Raw genomic sequence first — 15507 nt, forward strand, 5'->3', positions numbered from 1 at the left:
TGATCTGTAAAGAGAGAGGTTTTTTTAAGAAGCTGTGTCAGTTAAATATCAGTAGGAGTACGTCATTAAATTTTGTTACGGGGCACCTCTTGCTAGTTGAGTTTAGAAAGGTCTTTGCAGCTTGTCCACAGTTTTCTTAGAAGTATCCCTGATAATAATTCTAATATTACTTGGAAGTAATGTTGTCTTTGTTCCCAGCTTCTGAAGTTGGAGCATCGCCACAAAGTGGACGGAAAAATGTTGCAGCTGAAGGAGCCTTGCTGCCGCCAACACCCCCTTCACCTCGGAACTTGATTCCGCATGGGCATAGGAAGTGTCACAGCCTGGGATACAAGTCAGCATTTTATTTAACCTGAAAATCCTAAGCCTTCTGATGTATTATCTTTCAATATAAAGGCTTTGTTTTAAAATGCTGTGGTTTGGACGCAGTATTTCACTTGCAGATCAGTTCGTGCCTAGAGCTCAAATTCAAAACGGTAGTGCTAGTGTCACAGCCGATAATTAGTTAAACTAGGAAGCCTGTGTGTCTGCTAGAATAATAGCTAGTGAATTAGTAAAAACAGTTTTTTCTAACTGACAGAACTGCCGTTTAATGAAATGCCATTGAGTTGATCTTATTTCAGTTCTAATTTTAAAAAGTAATTCTCATTTCTATTCTTGTAGTGAGAGAGCTCCTTTGTAGGTTTTTATGACTTTGCATATTGGTGGTATGAGTTTCTTGTATCTATCTAGTTGTGCATCTGATATTTTGATAATTACCTCATTGCTTCCCTTCTCATTTTTTCAAAATGCAAGAAGGTAACTTTTCTATAAATCATCTTTAACCTTCTTATTCTATAAGTTTAGTTGCTAGATGCTCATATGAGGCTAGAATGAAATTCTAAAGTTTAATCATGTTAGTGTTACATAATATCATAAGGCATTATTGTCTTAAAAATAATTCAAGGCCTTCTAATTTTCTCTTGGCTCAAAGAGCACTGTGTAGTTTTGACACTGGCAGTTCCTTCAGGTAATAGTGTTTGTGCCCTGTCACTTATGTAGTGGAGCAGCTCACTATGCCACCCGTCTAAATGCCTGTTTGCAACAATTTATCACTTGCACCATGTTTTTTGTTAGGCTTTTGGAGCACGTTGCGTGTTATCCTTCAGCATGTTAAAGCAGCGTCTTTTGAAATATATCAGAGATGATATAAGTTTTCTTGTTATTTTTTCCTAGTTTCATACACAAGATGAATACAGCTGAATTCAAAAGCGCAACATTCCCTAACGCAGGACCAAGGCACCTGCTGGACGACAGCGTCATGGAGCCTCACGTCCCATCGAGAGGGCAGGCAGAAAGCTCCACCCTTTCTAGTGGAATTTCAATAGGTGGGAACTGTAAGCATACTTGTGCAGTAAATGGTCTTCCAGTAAGGATTTTAGCATGGACATTATGTGCAGTGGTTCTATTCTAAAATACCAATTCTACTTTAGAGCAGACTTGAGAAATGTAGGTGTGGAAAGGTAGTATAAATTGTATGGTATAAACCACAGGGTAACAAATTATTAAAAAGTGGGCCATTATTTTTATAGCCTCTTAAATGATACTCCCCTCATTACCTCTCTCCTACCTCGTGGAGTGGAGAGAAGTACAGAACACCTTTTCATAGTTTTTTCTCTCTTCCAGCTTCCCCCCCCCAAGTTGCTCTAAATTAAAATGGTCTCAGGGTATGTATTTGAAATGCCTTATAAAACTGACAGTGAGAACTGTAAGTTGCTGACAGTCTTTAGAAGCATAATTGATAACTGCCTTTAGATCTTGGCAGGAGCAGATAGCAGTTTAACCTTCAGATACTTCAAAATGTCAGAATAGACTTCATTTTGATAAATTATTTATCTTCAGATATTTAAGGTATCCTTTTTGCTTCCTGAGTTTCTGGTGGGCCATAAGTTGCTCTTTTTTCCTGTTGCCCTCAGGAACGTAAAAGGATGGGAGAAGAAGGCAAGTGCTTCTCAGATCTACCTGACTGCAGCCAGAGTTGAGAAATTAAACTTCTGCCACAGTACCTTTTCTTGAAATAATTTATTTGGTAGGGTGTTTCAGTTTTTTTACACGGTTATGGAAACATAGGATTTTTGTAGTGATATATCTTTACTTGGATGATGTAACTGTAGAAAGCACCTCTGCTTTTTCTCCCCCAGCAAGAGAAACAAGGTCATCTATTTTCAAATTATAGTTTTCAGGAATTGCTCTTGTGTTTTTCTGAGAAGAAAGCCATAATTTGAGCAAACACCAGATTTTTCTTGTGAAAAATCAAATACCTGGGGGCAGTGATTTTTAAAATTATGTTAATAAGAGAATCCATGGGACTAGCTTAAATCAGAGTAGATGGCTTCCACTATTAAATGTGTACTGTTTGACAGTTGTCTGTAGATTGCCTGCTCTGGCAAAAGTTGCCATAATCATCCAGCAGGAACAGTGGTGCTTTTAAGCAGCACACAGCTCACATTTCTCTGGATTTGCACCATACAGGAGATCAGAGCTCCTCATGCAGTTTACTGTCATCCTAGAAACTTCTCAGCATTATGCAGGGTTTAGGGAGGAAATACAACTTTGAGATGTAGCATTGTCATTTTCTTAGTGTAGTTGATTTGAATCCTTCATGTGGTGCTTTAGCTGTTTACTTTTGATGTTTTCAGTCTAAATAATACAATAAACTTCTACAGATGATCCTTTTCTCAGGCTCAATTATTCTTTTGCTTTCATTAGAGTTGAGCAGGAAAGGTTTGCCAGAGTTGACAGGCAGTTTTTCAAATGGCATAATTTGGAACCTGTCACCATCTAGATGTTTTGGGGAACAGGATTTCCTATTTGGTCTAATCTGTGGATCTTACAACTTTTTGTATTGCTTAGATCAACCGTCAACTGTCAACTTGGTAAGTCACTTACAAGCTGGAATAAATTGCCCCCTTTAGAAGACTTTTAAAATCTCTTGTAAAACATCAGCCTTAAGTGTTCTGCAGAAGATCACCATTTGTGGTTAGAGCTTCACCTCTTCCATTCTCTTCCACCTCCAATCTCCCTTTGTTCAGATACTTCAGGTTTTTATCAGTCTTTGACAGAGTCCAGCATCATCAGTGCTTTTGCTACCTCTTGATTATAAAAATTTCTATGATGCAAAAGACAGATAGATAAATACATAAAAGAAAACAGAAATGCGTATGTAGAGTAAATTATATAGAGGCTTGCAGTATTTATTAATGGAGAATTCTTGGAACTCTTAGTTGTCTGGCATTCTGTACTGCTGCCTCAACAGTATTTAAAAAAGTCGATTGAAGCTGCTTAAGTTCCTCCATCAGGTTTGAAGTGTTCTGTTTACTCAGTACTTGGAAGTTGTACAGTCACTGCAGCAGAGGTGGTTTAACAGGTTCTACACAACTTCAAAAGATGGACAAGAAAACTTCTGAAGGTATGCACTGAAAAGAGTGTTATTCTTCTCTCTGCACATAAATGTGGATTTAAGCCTGTTGCTCTGGGAACAGGACTGCCTTTTCTTAGATAAAAGCCCATACAGGACTGAAGTTTTTGAACAAATGATTCCTCTTCAAAATGTGGCTGTTGTTTCTGATACGCCAGCAGCTTGAATGTGGCCTTAGTGATGACTGCCACTTCACTATACATTAAATCACTCTTTTGTTTTGAGGCTCAGAGCTGTTTGAACTTTTCATTTTGCAAATCATAAAATCTTATTAGCATTTTGTCCTGATAATTTAAAAAATCATCCACGTCCACTTAATAACAAAAAAAACACACGTCTTCACAGGCAAGCACACGTGTGTGTAGGTTGAAATGTTATCAGCAATCTCTCCATTTTACTTGCCAAGTGGCACAGTAATGTAGTATGTAATGCAGTATGTGTGGGTTTTGTTTTGACTGAGTGGCAGACACGGGGAAGAGCTGGCACTGCCCTGTGCCCTCCCCTGCACAGTGTTCCTATGCGGTCTGTGCTACACACAATCATCTCATGAAAAATATCACTAAAAATCACATAACAATGTTTAAGTTCGTGATCATGTGGGGCCACGTGTGGCCTGCAGGTTGAACATGCCTGATGGAAATCATTGGAGCACGCAAATTTCTTTTTTGTGAAACCTTGTGCTGGTTGCCTTTTCTGCTGATTAACAACTGTCATCCTTTCGCAGTTCAGAAAAGCAATTTTTAAACAAAGATTCTCCAGTGTACGGCTTCTTCATATAGTTAAGGACTCTTCCATTTGTATGTGGCCAGTTATCTATGATGGAAGCTTTCACTCAGTAATCAGGAGATCAGCAGCAGTATCGTCATTGTAGAGTAACATAGCCAGATGTGCAGCTGGTTCTGTTGCGATTTTATCTGAACAAGAACAGCAGTGCTGCAGATATTCTAAGCAGAAGAAACACTAGAGCAGGCATACCCAATATGAAGTTGGAAATGTTTACATGAATTCAGAAATGTTAACAACAGAGATTTGTCTCATCTGAGGTTTAGACATTCATGTTTTCAACAGCTGCATTTTAGCTAGTCATCTGGAGCTTTTTATAATCACGTGGAGAGATGGTATCTTCAAGGGTGTGATTCATCTCATTCTCAAGGGGGCAGCTAAAAAAAGCTTGTATGAGTCTTGTCCTTAAAATACTTCAGTTCTTTGGATTTCTTTGGATCACAGAATCACAGAATTGTAGGGGTTGGAAGGGACCTTCAGAGCTCATCGAGTCCAACCCCCCTGCCAAAGCAGGTTCCCCACACCAGGTCGCACAGGTAGGCATCCAGGCAGGTCTTGAACATCTCCAGAGAAGGAGACTCCACCACCTCCCTGGGCAGCCAGATCATGGTTGCATTCATAGATAGCGTAAATCTTTATTTTATTCATAAGGTTATTGGATTTTTTTTTTTAAGAATACAGTTTTCTAGCACTACCTGATTTACTTATACTTTTTTTTTTTTTTTTCAATTCTTCTCATACTCAAGGGTCTTCAAGTATCTCTGCAGCATTGTTTACCTTCATTCATGTTTATAGAAGTTTGGGATTTCCAGCACAGTTCAGCCAAGCTATATTCTGCATCTGTTTGATTGTTCAAATAATTCTGCAGATGTGAATGGAGTGTGTAAAATCACCTCTTCATATATTGCTTCTGTGTGGTTTTTCTCCTTTTACACCAGCCAGCATACCAGATGCAGGGTAAATTTGCCTGAGAGGTTTCTGAACATGCATTCTCATGGGTACACTAATTAAGTGTTGTTATAAAAGTAAGACCACAGAAAGAAACAGCTGAAATTGAGAGTTAAATTTTAGAAGCTTAAAAACTCAACACACATTTCTAGATCATATTTGTAAGAGTTTCAAATGCAAATTAAGTTTTAACTTTGGTCTTTTCTTCCTAGACCTTTTTTTTTTCTTACTTTTCCTAGTCTGCAGTGCTATGGGTGAAGGTCTGAAAAACTAAAGCTATGAAGCATTTGTATTTTGTTGTGTGTTCCAGTTGGTCAAGGATAACTTGAGCCTTTATGTTAATGCAATCAGTTAAATTAATGCCATAGTCTAAGAAAGGTGTTTGAAATCAATGCAAATTAATGTAAGAAAATGGCTTTGTGGGAACAGTACATTTGGCAAATCTGAACTGGCATAAAATGCTTACAAGGCTATCAATGTTTTAATGAATTCGTCTATTAATTCTCCATCATGAAGCAATTGAATCCTACAAGAGATTATATTTCTCTTTGAATAAATGAAGTATAGGTGTAGGTATACAGCATGCATATTTTCAGTTTTTTTGGCAGCCTTTACAGTAGGGAAGAACTCTACACAGCCAGTGTGTGTTTGAGTCTTACCCCATCGTGTACTGTTCAGGTGTTTAGGACTCCTGAGTCGTCAGCAGTCAGATGAAGAAGGTCGAAGTTGGGTAGGATTACAGGCAGAAGTAGTATTTTCTTTATTTTTTATGATATTCTTTTTACACAAGAACGTAGGTGCCAATCTCTTGCTGTAATTCTGGCTCCCCCTTCTCTGCTGTTGTGAACTACTATTTTCTTAGGGATAAGGTTTAAATAATAAAAAAAAAAAAAAAGCAGAGTTGTGAAGTTCTTCAAATTAAAAATGTGCATCTGGATACGTGGATTTGAGTAGAGAAAAGGGACATTCAGCACCTGGCCTTCCCCAATCCTTAATAGTGTTTGGTAGAGGGCATTCACTTTTTGTGTTTTGTGATCACTGCAGCTGTGCACAACCTGTTTTTGCCCCATCTGTATCCTATGGCTTCTGTTCTTTTTGTTAGCTGGATGAAAGTAGTTACTAGTTATATTTTATGTCTGTGTGTTGATTTTCTGGCAGTATATTGAGTTATCAGTCTTAACACCATTAGTGTTGAGCTCCTTAAATTTTGTCATACAGTACATGATACTGAACAAGTTAAAATATTTGAGAAATTTTGTTATAGTAATAGACTGAACAAGGCAGAAAGTTTTAGGACACAATGTCCATCTCCATGGCATTTGCTAGACTGTACCATGCTGCAACAATTGAGGATCAGGCCTACTGGCCATTATTTTATGTTTTTGCATTAGCATTTCAAGCTCTGTCAGGTCAGTCACTGGCTATAGTGACTAGAGCTCTGGAAACACTGTGTAACTGGAGCCAAAAGAGTGTCAGTTGCAGATTTGAGAAGGGGAAAGAATTTTTAGTCTGAATACTTTTTAAGCTCTTTGGGGTTGGTTTGTTTATATTAACACCTGTTTAACTTTGGGGACTAACTTATGGATAAAGGAAGCCTGTGTTAAATGTTCCATATCCTCAGACTTTCAGCAACGAATGGATGCTGTGATTGGTGGGAGGGAATGGGTATGCCATGGTCTAGGCATTCCCTATCACGGGAGTAGAAGCCTAGCCTCGCTTTCTGGGTGGCTGTAGCAGAGGCATGTGTATGTGTATCTAGAAGTGCAACCAGCAAATTCACTTCTGTATTCAGCTGCAGTTCTGGAGCTCTGGGTAAGCAATCCTGAAAGTTCTCCACTGATTGTCAGCACAGTGAGCGAAAGCCCATTTTAGCAATTGCTGCTGTTCCTGGGGAAGGAAAAGGCCTTTCTGCTCTGTAGTATTTGTGTTATTAGTAATAAAGCAAACTAGAAAGATAACAGTATGTGTCAGGTGGTTTCTTAAATCAAACCAGAACTCGTGCAGATTACTTAATAGAAATGATTTGAACTGCCTAGAATTTCTTGTTAAGTTTAACCTGAAGACCTGCTTGAGGTTGTTGGAAAAAAAAACAAATATTGAGTACATACTTGAGAAAAATTTAAGAAGGTGATATATTTTTAAAGTAGTGAATGAATGAAATATTTCCAGTTGAGGTGGTGGTTAAATAGTGCACTTTAATGTTTAAACAGAATTTGGCTAGGCATCTAATTTTTAGTATGTTAAACAGTTCCTTTCACTCTGTTTTGTTTTGAATTGAGGGATATAATACATCTTTTTCTTTTGAGGAAAGTTTTCTTTTTTTTAATGTATTTTGTTATGCAGAAAATGTTGAGTTCCTTAGAATCTGAAAGAAGTCCCATTAGATACGTTCTGTGTAACTGTTAAAGAGAGTGAGTTGAGAGCTAAAATTCAGCTGTTTCCAGGTTTCTATTACAGTTCCTTTGAGAACAACACAGGCATCTACATAGCTGGGATGGTTACTCTGCTTTCTTGTAAATTAACATTGCTTTAAGAAGTGTCATTGCTTTATCAACAAAGCCTTTTGATTGAGCCCCCAGAATACATGCAAGTTTTCTCACTGTTCTGAATGTGTCACAGGGATTATCACTTTCTGAAAGATGACGTTCCAGCTCTTCAGCAGTAGTTTGTTTTGCATTTCTAAAAGCAGCACTTGCTTTTAAATGTTTTTGTTAGAATACTTAGCATAGTGTTTGATATATAACTCTCTTAGCAAAGCCAATGTAGTTAGCTTCAAAATGTCATTTCGGATAAAGTTTTAACATCTCATCCTGTTCAAATATTTATTAAAAAACCAAACCTTTGTAATACAGAATTTGTTGTGCAGTTACTTGAAGTAAGAACTCTTACTCCACTGTAATAACAGTGGCTCCTAGATGTGCTGTCCTCACAGCTGCTGGTTGATGCCATCTACGGTGACTATTTTTCCTGGAGTTTTGTTTAAGCTGTTTCTGTTCCATCAGTCCCTTTACAACCCAGCTATTGTAAAACAAGAGACAGTGCAGAATGCATGTACAAATCTAAAGGATTTGTACCAATCTGCTATTCCATATAGAGGGTAAATAATCAAGAAGCATGAAATCTTCATAAATATGGCAAAGAAACAATCACAGACATCAACTGTACAGCAGCTGCCTGCTGCTGTAACTTTTAAGTAGTTAAATGCTGAAGCATGTAAGTGCTTAAATATTAAAGACACTCCTAGATAATGTTTAGTCACCCCTTGAGTCTTATACTCCTCTTTCTTACAGCAGTCTGTGCCTGGCATAGGAGCCAGTATTTCCACCATCACTTCGTTGTCTCTTAGCTGCTTCTACCATATAAGTTACCTTTAATGTTAGTGTGAAGCAGGCTAGGATGTTCCTTTCAGGGCAAAATCAAGGAGAGACAAATAATCTAGTATTCCGTGGAGAACTGTGCTAGATCATGTTAGTAAGATGTTGAGCTAATGTTTGGCAAGCAGGCTAAGTTGAATTGGTTGGCAGGTAAAAGCATGTAGTTTCTCTTAAATTTTGCATGGAGAGAGGTACAGCCAGTGCTGAGACTTTCATTGCTCAGACTGCATTGCTCCTGCTGTGTGAGAATTGCTTCCATCTTTACTCTGCATTTACTCAAGAAATATACAGACTGCTTAACTCTTCAGGGCACAACTGCCCTCCTGATTTTTCTGCATGAAATCACAGGGAACTTGTTGTTTTTTTCAGCCTTTCTTCTACTGTGGGAAGCCATAAGAAAGGCGTGTTGATTCAGATTGGTTTGTGTTCTTGTTTGTTTTTGGGTTTTTTGTTGTTTTTTTTTTAAGTTTGTCTGAAAGTAATTCTAAATAACTTTTTTAATCTATTCAAGTAGGAAAGCCAGCAAATTTTCAAGTCAAAGTGTCAAAACAACAGATCCTTTAGCAATAAATCCTCAAAAGTGCCTGAAAAAATGACAGAAATTACTTGAACAGCGTAAGTAGAAGTAGTTACAAGTACTGTAACAACTAAAATTGTACCTGTTAAAGCCATGAAAGAAAACAGGTATTTGTCAGATACTTCCTTCAGGTTGTTGGAAAGCAAATAACAGATTTGTTTGCGTATTGATTAATTTATTTGTTTTCACTTTTAGGAACACTAGATGTGACACTATCTTGTCAGTTTTTAAATACTTTTTAAAGTGCATATGCTGTTAATCAGACAAATCAGCATTTACGATCATCCTTAAATTTTCAAAATGTCCTTTCTCTTATTAGATAGGATTCCTTATGTTTATCTTCTTCACGTGCACCTAGGTGCAGTCCATTTTAATCTCTATTTCAATTTCATGTGAGGTTCCTGAAGCAAACCCTTAATCATTTTCGCTGTAGTGTTTTGGTGAAGTACGTTATGCATTTAATCGTAAATATTCTGAGGAGAAACAGCCAGATCAGGAGTAGTTGAGTTGTAGATGATGAAATGAAGTTATCTTTCGTTCTTATTTTTTCAAGGTAGCAGTGATGGTTCTGAACTCAGTGAAGAGACTTCTTGGCCAGCATTTGAAAGGTAAGAAAAACTTTCTCAAACTGCATTTCTTTATTGAAATATTACTGCTTACAATCTCTCAGTCCTGAAAATGATGTTTTATTTTAGTGATCTGTAGATCACTTGTGAGAATTTGAGAGCCAAGGTTAATAAAACTCTAAAGAGGAGTGCTGAATCTGGTAAGGCAGCAGAGAAGTACCTTCTGCTCACTAGTAGTTAAAACAGAGTTTTGTCTAATTGAATGCCTACTCATTGCGCAGATTCTTCTACACAGATCAGCCTAAAAAGATCTTCTAAAAAGATACTTCTAAAAAGTATCATTAAACCCCAGATGATCTTTCTTCTTTTATGTATTTGCATGTCTTGTGTATGGTATTCATGTAACCTGTTGATTTTCACTTTCTTTGAGATACTTCATCCAGTTTTGTTCCATTTGTTCTTGTCATTGACATCTTCACTTGTTTTTTCTCCCATGTCCTCTTGAACCCATTGTTACTTGCCTCCGTTACATAGGAAAGCACAGTAACAAACCTTACTTAGGTCTTTTGTGGTTCAGAATTAGTATCTTGCCCCTTATCCTAATACCTGCAAATACTCGGCTATATTGCCCAATTTAGTCCTTTCTCATGGCTTTTGAGAATGTGGAAGAAGACTAACAGCTGCACCTTATAGAAAAAGTTGGAAGTTTCGTCTTCCCACAGCTTGATAAGATGTGCATAAAGTGCTCAGTTTGCTTCAGTAACTTGATTTCAGGTTATCCATCAGCTTCAGAACTGCCTTGGATGACTTCTACCATGCTATGAAGACATGCTTGTTACAAGTTTTTTAGTTGAAGAGACTTGTAGTCAGGGACTGTATCACAGACTTTGTTCTATTTGAATTTAAGCAATTCAAGTTGTGTTACTTTAGGGCTGAAAATTTTGAAGATCACTCTCACTGCCAAAGGTGAACATTAATGTGCTATGAATATGATTATATGCACAAGGAAACACCATCAAGGTTTCTTTAGGTAAGAAATAAGAACATTCCATATAAGCACAGAAAGAATGTTGGGTCAGAAAAGAGATGTGTAACTTTTATGTGCTCTCTTATGCAACGTGAAATTTTCAGAGATTCTCATCTTACTTGAACTTCAAGTTCAAGTTATTATTCAAATCAAAACTTTTATGGGAAAGCTTGAGACAGAAGTGATGAATTCAGCTGTGTGCTCCTCAAGTAACAACAAAAGAAAAAACCTGAAGTTTTAGTAAGTCTCAATGTGTATCTCATGATTCTAGAGAACAGCAGCACTCTCCAGGATTGTTTGTGTGGACCTTTGAGATAAAGCAGGGTTTTTTTCATCCATGTTGTGAGGAGAACTGACTGGTCCTGACTTCTGCTAGTTAAAAATATTGTATTGTGTCCAACATGAGTATGTCGGAAGATTTTTTTTTCCTCTAAATTCCCAATTCCTTCAGTATTTTCCTTCCTCCTGAGAAGGGCACCTTGGTAACTGCACTTGAAGTTCCATGTTTTTGATGACAAGTTCTCTCCTTCTCTTCCAACAAGGATTGATTTCCTAACAGACATTCAGAAAATGTGAAATTCCTGGCTATGCAACAGCCTTGCATCTGTTCTTTGATTTATAAGATGCTGAAGTATGTTGTGAATTTGAATAATAAACTGAAATGCAAATATTAAGATGGTACAATCACTAGAAAGAACATCTTTGCAATTTTTATCAGTCTGGCTACCACTCTTAAAAGAATTATTCATCAAGGCATAAACATTAGTTGTCTGGAATTGACAGATACTGGCAAACAGGGGTGCAGTCAGTGTTCCTAATGACTGTGCCTATGTCATGCAAGTGGGAATTCAATATTCCCCATTTAGAAATAGGATCTTTGGATACCAGAGCTCAAATCAGCATAACAGTAGAAATAAAGTAGGAATAATGTGCCCAAAGGGAAGAAATGAGATGCATGTTTCCCTGGGGACAGAAGGAAGTGTATGGAATACCAAATACTCTTGTCTTTTTTTTCTGGCCCTCCAGATATTTTTAACTGGAAGATGCAGAAGGGAGGAGAACTGGAGTCTCTGTGGTGGTTTTTTGTATTTTTAAGAGTAAACTTATTTTGAAACTTGAGAGAGCTTTCAGCATTGGAGCGTCCCTTTAAAGTTAATCAAAATTACTCCAAAGAACTTAATTTCCAGTTTTGGCAATGTATCATTTAAGGATAGTATGTGAAATGCCACTTCATTCTTATTAGTTGTCAACCTGAGTGTTTCTGAGTAGGTTTCCCTTATATAGTTCAAATCCAGGAGAGATGCCCTCCTTGTTATGCAAAAAAGAATTGTAAGGTTAAGAAGAAAACTTACTTCATTTGCATGTGAAATAGCTGTATGCATATATATGCAACTCAATTAGTTGAAGTAGAAAGGTTTTCTTTCATCTTAGTTACTGCTTAATTTGTCCAAATCTTGAATGCTCTTTAAAAACAAAAAATATTTCATACATTCTAAGACATCTTTTATCTGCAGCTGGTGATTCATTAGTACCATGTTGGTGATTCCTTTTGTAACAGAAGAAATGTTTCATGTGGTTTCAAAAGAAAGCCACAACAACAATGAAATGATTATTTTTCTCATTTAATACTTTGTACCTTTACTGCATCTCTTTTGTAAGACTTTTACTTTTGGGGGCTTTTTTGCCTGCTATTCTGAATCTGGATTGGAACACAACAGTGTTACTTCTTTAGACTTCCCATTCCCATACCACCCTGCCCATATAAATGCACCTTTGCAGTTAATGCAAGGCGTTTCTGACAAGTGATAGGTTATTTGTTAGGTTTATACTATCTAGGAGATATTGCCTGTAAGCTTCTCACTCGTGTTCTTAATCACCTGCTTTCTGCAGAATTGGATTTCAGCATAATATGTTCAATTTGAAAAAAATGGATGAAAATAGGAGGTGGGAGAAAAGTGGACGTGTTTCTGTTGATTTAAATGGAATTCAGTAAATTCTCAGTTCAGAAAATCAACTTTTAGTAGAGCAAAGCAGTATTCAAAACAGAGGCCTAGAACACAAATCCTAGATAACAGGATAGATCAGATTACAGGTGCTAAAATGTGAAGCCTGTGCATAAAGCTGAATGTTGACATGAATTGGAGAATTGAGATGTTGCTTGGATTCCTTCAGTGTATTGTAAGAACAGTGCTTGTCAGTCAATCCCAAGATATTTTGGTAGAGCTTTTGATTCCCTTCAACCCAACAGCCTGTGTGTGTGTGTCTACTCATAGAATTAGAAATGTGTTCTTTTTTGTAGTAACATCTTAGTCAAAATTTTAAGACATCAATGTTTTATTAATATGCCTTCTTTATAGAGATTTAGTTTCTAAGCTGTAAACACAGGCTTTTCTCTCAACGGTCACCTTCAGTGCTGATCAAACATCTCAGCATCATAGTTTTGACAAAGTGAACACCAATTCAAATAAAAGGCATGGTATCTACCTCTGCATGTGTTTTTGTAAATAAAATTATCCTGGTTTTTATGTGGAAGAATTGGCTTTGTGATACGGACACAAAAGAAAATTACTAAGCTGTTTTAGCAGTCGTGCTGTTTGTGTGAATAAAAGTATATGTAATACATACAATTTATAATGGAATCCAACAGGAACAGGTTGTACCATTCTCTCGGTCCGGGGACAAGAGTGTCACGAAATGGCTATCGAGGCCACATGAAGGCCAGCAGGTACAATTCCCACTGCACACAGAGGTGTCAAACTTTCCCTCTGGTGTTGGTGATTTGGTTTGGTTTAATAATTAAGTGGTGTTTTCTGATGTTCTCTTTTTAACTTACATGTCCAAATAAATAAAGGTAAAGACCTTTTTTCTTCAAACTTAAAACTTTTTCCTTCTGTGACTTAATCTTATAAGGGCTTTTGTTCATTCTGGTCTGCAAATCCCAATTCTGAACCACTGGGTCTCTGTATCCATGCTTAAAGGTATTTTACCATTGGTAGCTTTTTAACTGCGTGCCACTGTGTAGTAGTGTTGGTAGTTCTGCAGACAGCAAAGTTCCTTCTTGTGCTAATGGCTATAGCACACAGAATGTTTTCTTGATTAGTGGTTATGTATTGAATTCCCTTTCCCCAAGACAAGTGAGATGGTTAAACAGAGTAACACATGAAATTTGGTCCCAATTCTATATAATACAGTGTTCTTTGAAAGCTGATACAGTGATATGACTGATTCTTCTGAGTAATTAAGCATTGTCTGCAGCTGTGTGGCACTGTAATTGGGAAATAACTGACTGATAACTATGCATTTTTTTCATGTTAAGAAGCAAGCATTGTCTCACTGAGTTGAACTCATGTTCCCATCAATGTCCAAAATTGTCTCCACATCCTCATCCTCAGTAGGTGCTGCAATGAAAAGGCTTGCTGGATTTCCAGTTCACTTTGAATAAGTGCAAGTGCAAGACGGATAAAGCAGCAAATGCTGTCTTACTTCAAAACAAGTTTCAGATGCTGCATGACTTCTTGGCTTTTCCAGAAAGCTGCTGGTTTCAGCATTGAGTTGTTTGCTCTGATTGACACTTACTGAAATGATTCCTGTTGTGAATTTTTCTGATAGAAAATGTTTTATGCTCCAGTCAGCTTCATAACTGTAATAAAGCTAAGTTTTATTTTTCAGTGCTGTAGCTGGCATTTGTTTTTTGCCATTTGCTCCTGTATCCCATGTGAGTTAGATCAGGATGAGGAGCACACCAGATGCATTAAAACACCTTAAAGCTGTGGTTTGGGTTTCTGCTCTTTGTTACTGCTCCTGCTCACTGTTCTTGCTCTTGGATATTTTTAAAATTGTGCATGTTTGAGCTTTTGCTTTGTTTTCTGATGTGCTAATGATTCCAGTGTTTCTAACAACAACAGAAAACTGTCAATCTTTCTTGCAAGGTCTGAAGGAGATGTTCTAACACAGAGAGCAACAGTACTCCAAACATTGGCCAGTTAAATCAATTGCTCTTGAATTTGAGTTGTTCTAGGCTTTAATTCTTTTTTTAATTAAAGACTACCTGCTTGGCTAATTTTTCAGATCACTTTTGCTTGTGAGTGTAAATTCCATTGCAGCAATTCCACGTAACAGCCAAAGTCTTTTTCCACAATGAAGTCTAATAAATAAGAAGCTGGCAATTATAAATTAAAATGCAGATGTTTGCAGTAGTTTGAGGTAATGACTGGGGAACTTCACTAGGAAAAATATATTCTTTTCACACACTTTTTCACATGCTCCTTTCAGCTCTCTAGAATCTGAAGATTTGGCTGTTCATTTGTATCCAGGAGCAGTTACTATTCAAGGCGTTCTCAGGAGGAAGACTTTGTTGAAAGAAGGCAAAAAACCCACAGTAAGATTTATTTATTTATTTGTTTGTTCATTTACTTATAAGAGAAAGAAAACCCGCACTTTCTCAGTTTCTTCCTTTGCTCAATTGTAAGTAAAATAAATGGCAAGCAGGCAATTGATGTAAGTGTCTGAGTTCTCCTTTGCCTTGCCGATAAATGTTAGGGTCAACTGCTAGATTTTGCATTCTTCTGTTTGGTGGATATTCAGTTTATGAGGATACGGCCATTATGTAGGAAGTGGAAGAGAAGTGTAATGCAGCTTAAAATTTTATACAAATACTGATAACTTTAAAGGTGATGAACATGTTTCATCTTCCTGAACAGCTTATCGGTAGGTAATAACTCTCTTAAGTGATTGCACTGCAATTGTCTGATTAATTACAAACCAAAATAGGTATT

General features: G+C 37.1%; 1 protein-coding gene across 8 annotated transcripts in view; it reads left to right on the forward strand.

Moving 5' to 3' along the window:
- RALGPS2 (Ral GEF with PH domain and SH3 binding motif 2) overlaps window positions 1-15507 on the forward strand; it is a 109481-nt gene that overhangs the window by 81732 nt on the left and 12242 nt on the right. For 6 of the 8 annotated variants that reach the window (XM_042819241.1, XM_042819247.1, XM_042819245.1 and 3 more), the window contains 5 exons: window positions 199-334; window positions 1216-1367; window positions 9693-9747; window positions 13380-13457; window positions 15005-15110. In XM_042819241.1, coding sequence (XP_042675175.1) covers window positions 199-334; window positions 1216-1367; window positions 9693-9747; window positions 13380-13457; window positions 15005-15110 — 527 coding nt within the window. The remainder of the gene's footprint in view (window positions 1-198; window positions 335-1215; window positions 1368-9692; window positions 9748-13379; window positions 13458-15004; window positions 15111-15507) is intronic. The other 2 variants (XM_042819248.1, XM_042819249.1) reach the window with 1 other exon arrangement.

Source organism: Centrocercus urophasianus, unplaced genomic scaffold (assembly GCF_019232065.1).
Source record: "Centrocercus urophasianus isolate 14NV4802_14NV808 unplaced genomic scaffold, USGS_Curo_1.0 seq_18, whole genome shotgun sequence".
Lineage (NCBI taxonomy): Eukaryota > Metazoa > Chordata > Aves > Galliformes > Phasianidae > Centrocercus > Centrocercus urophasianus.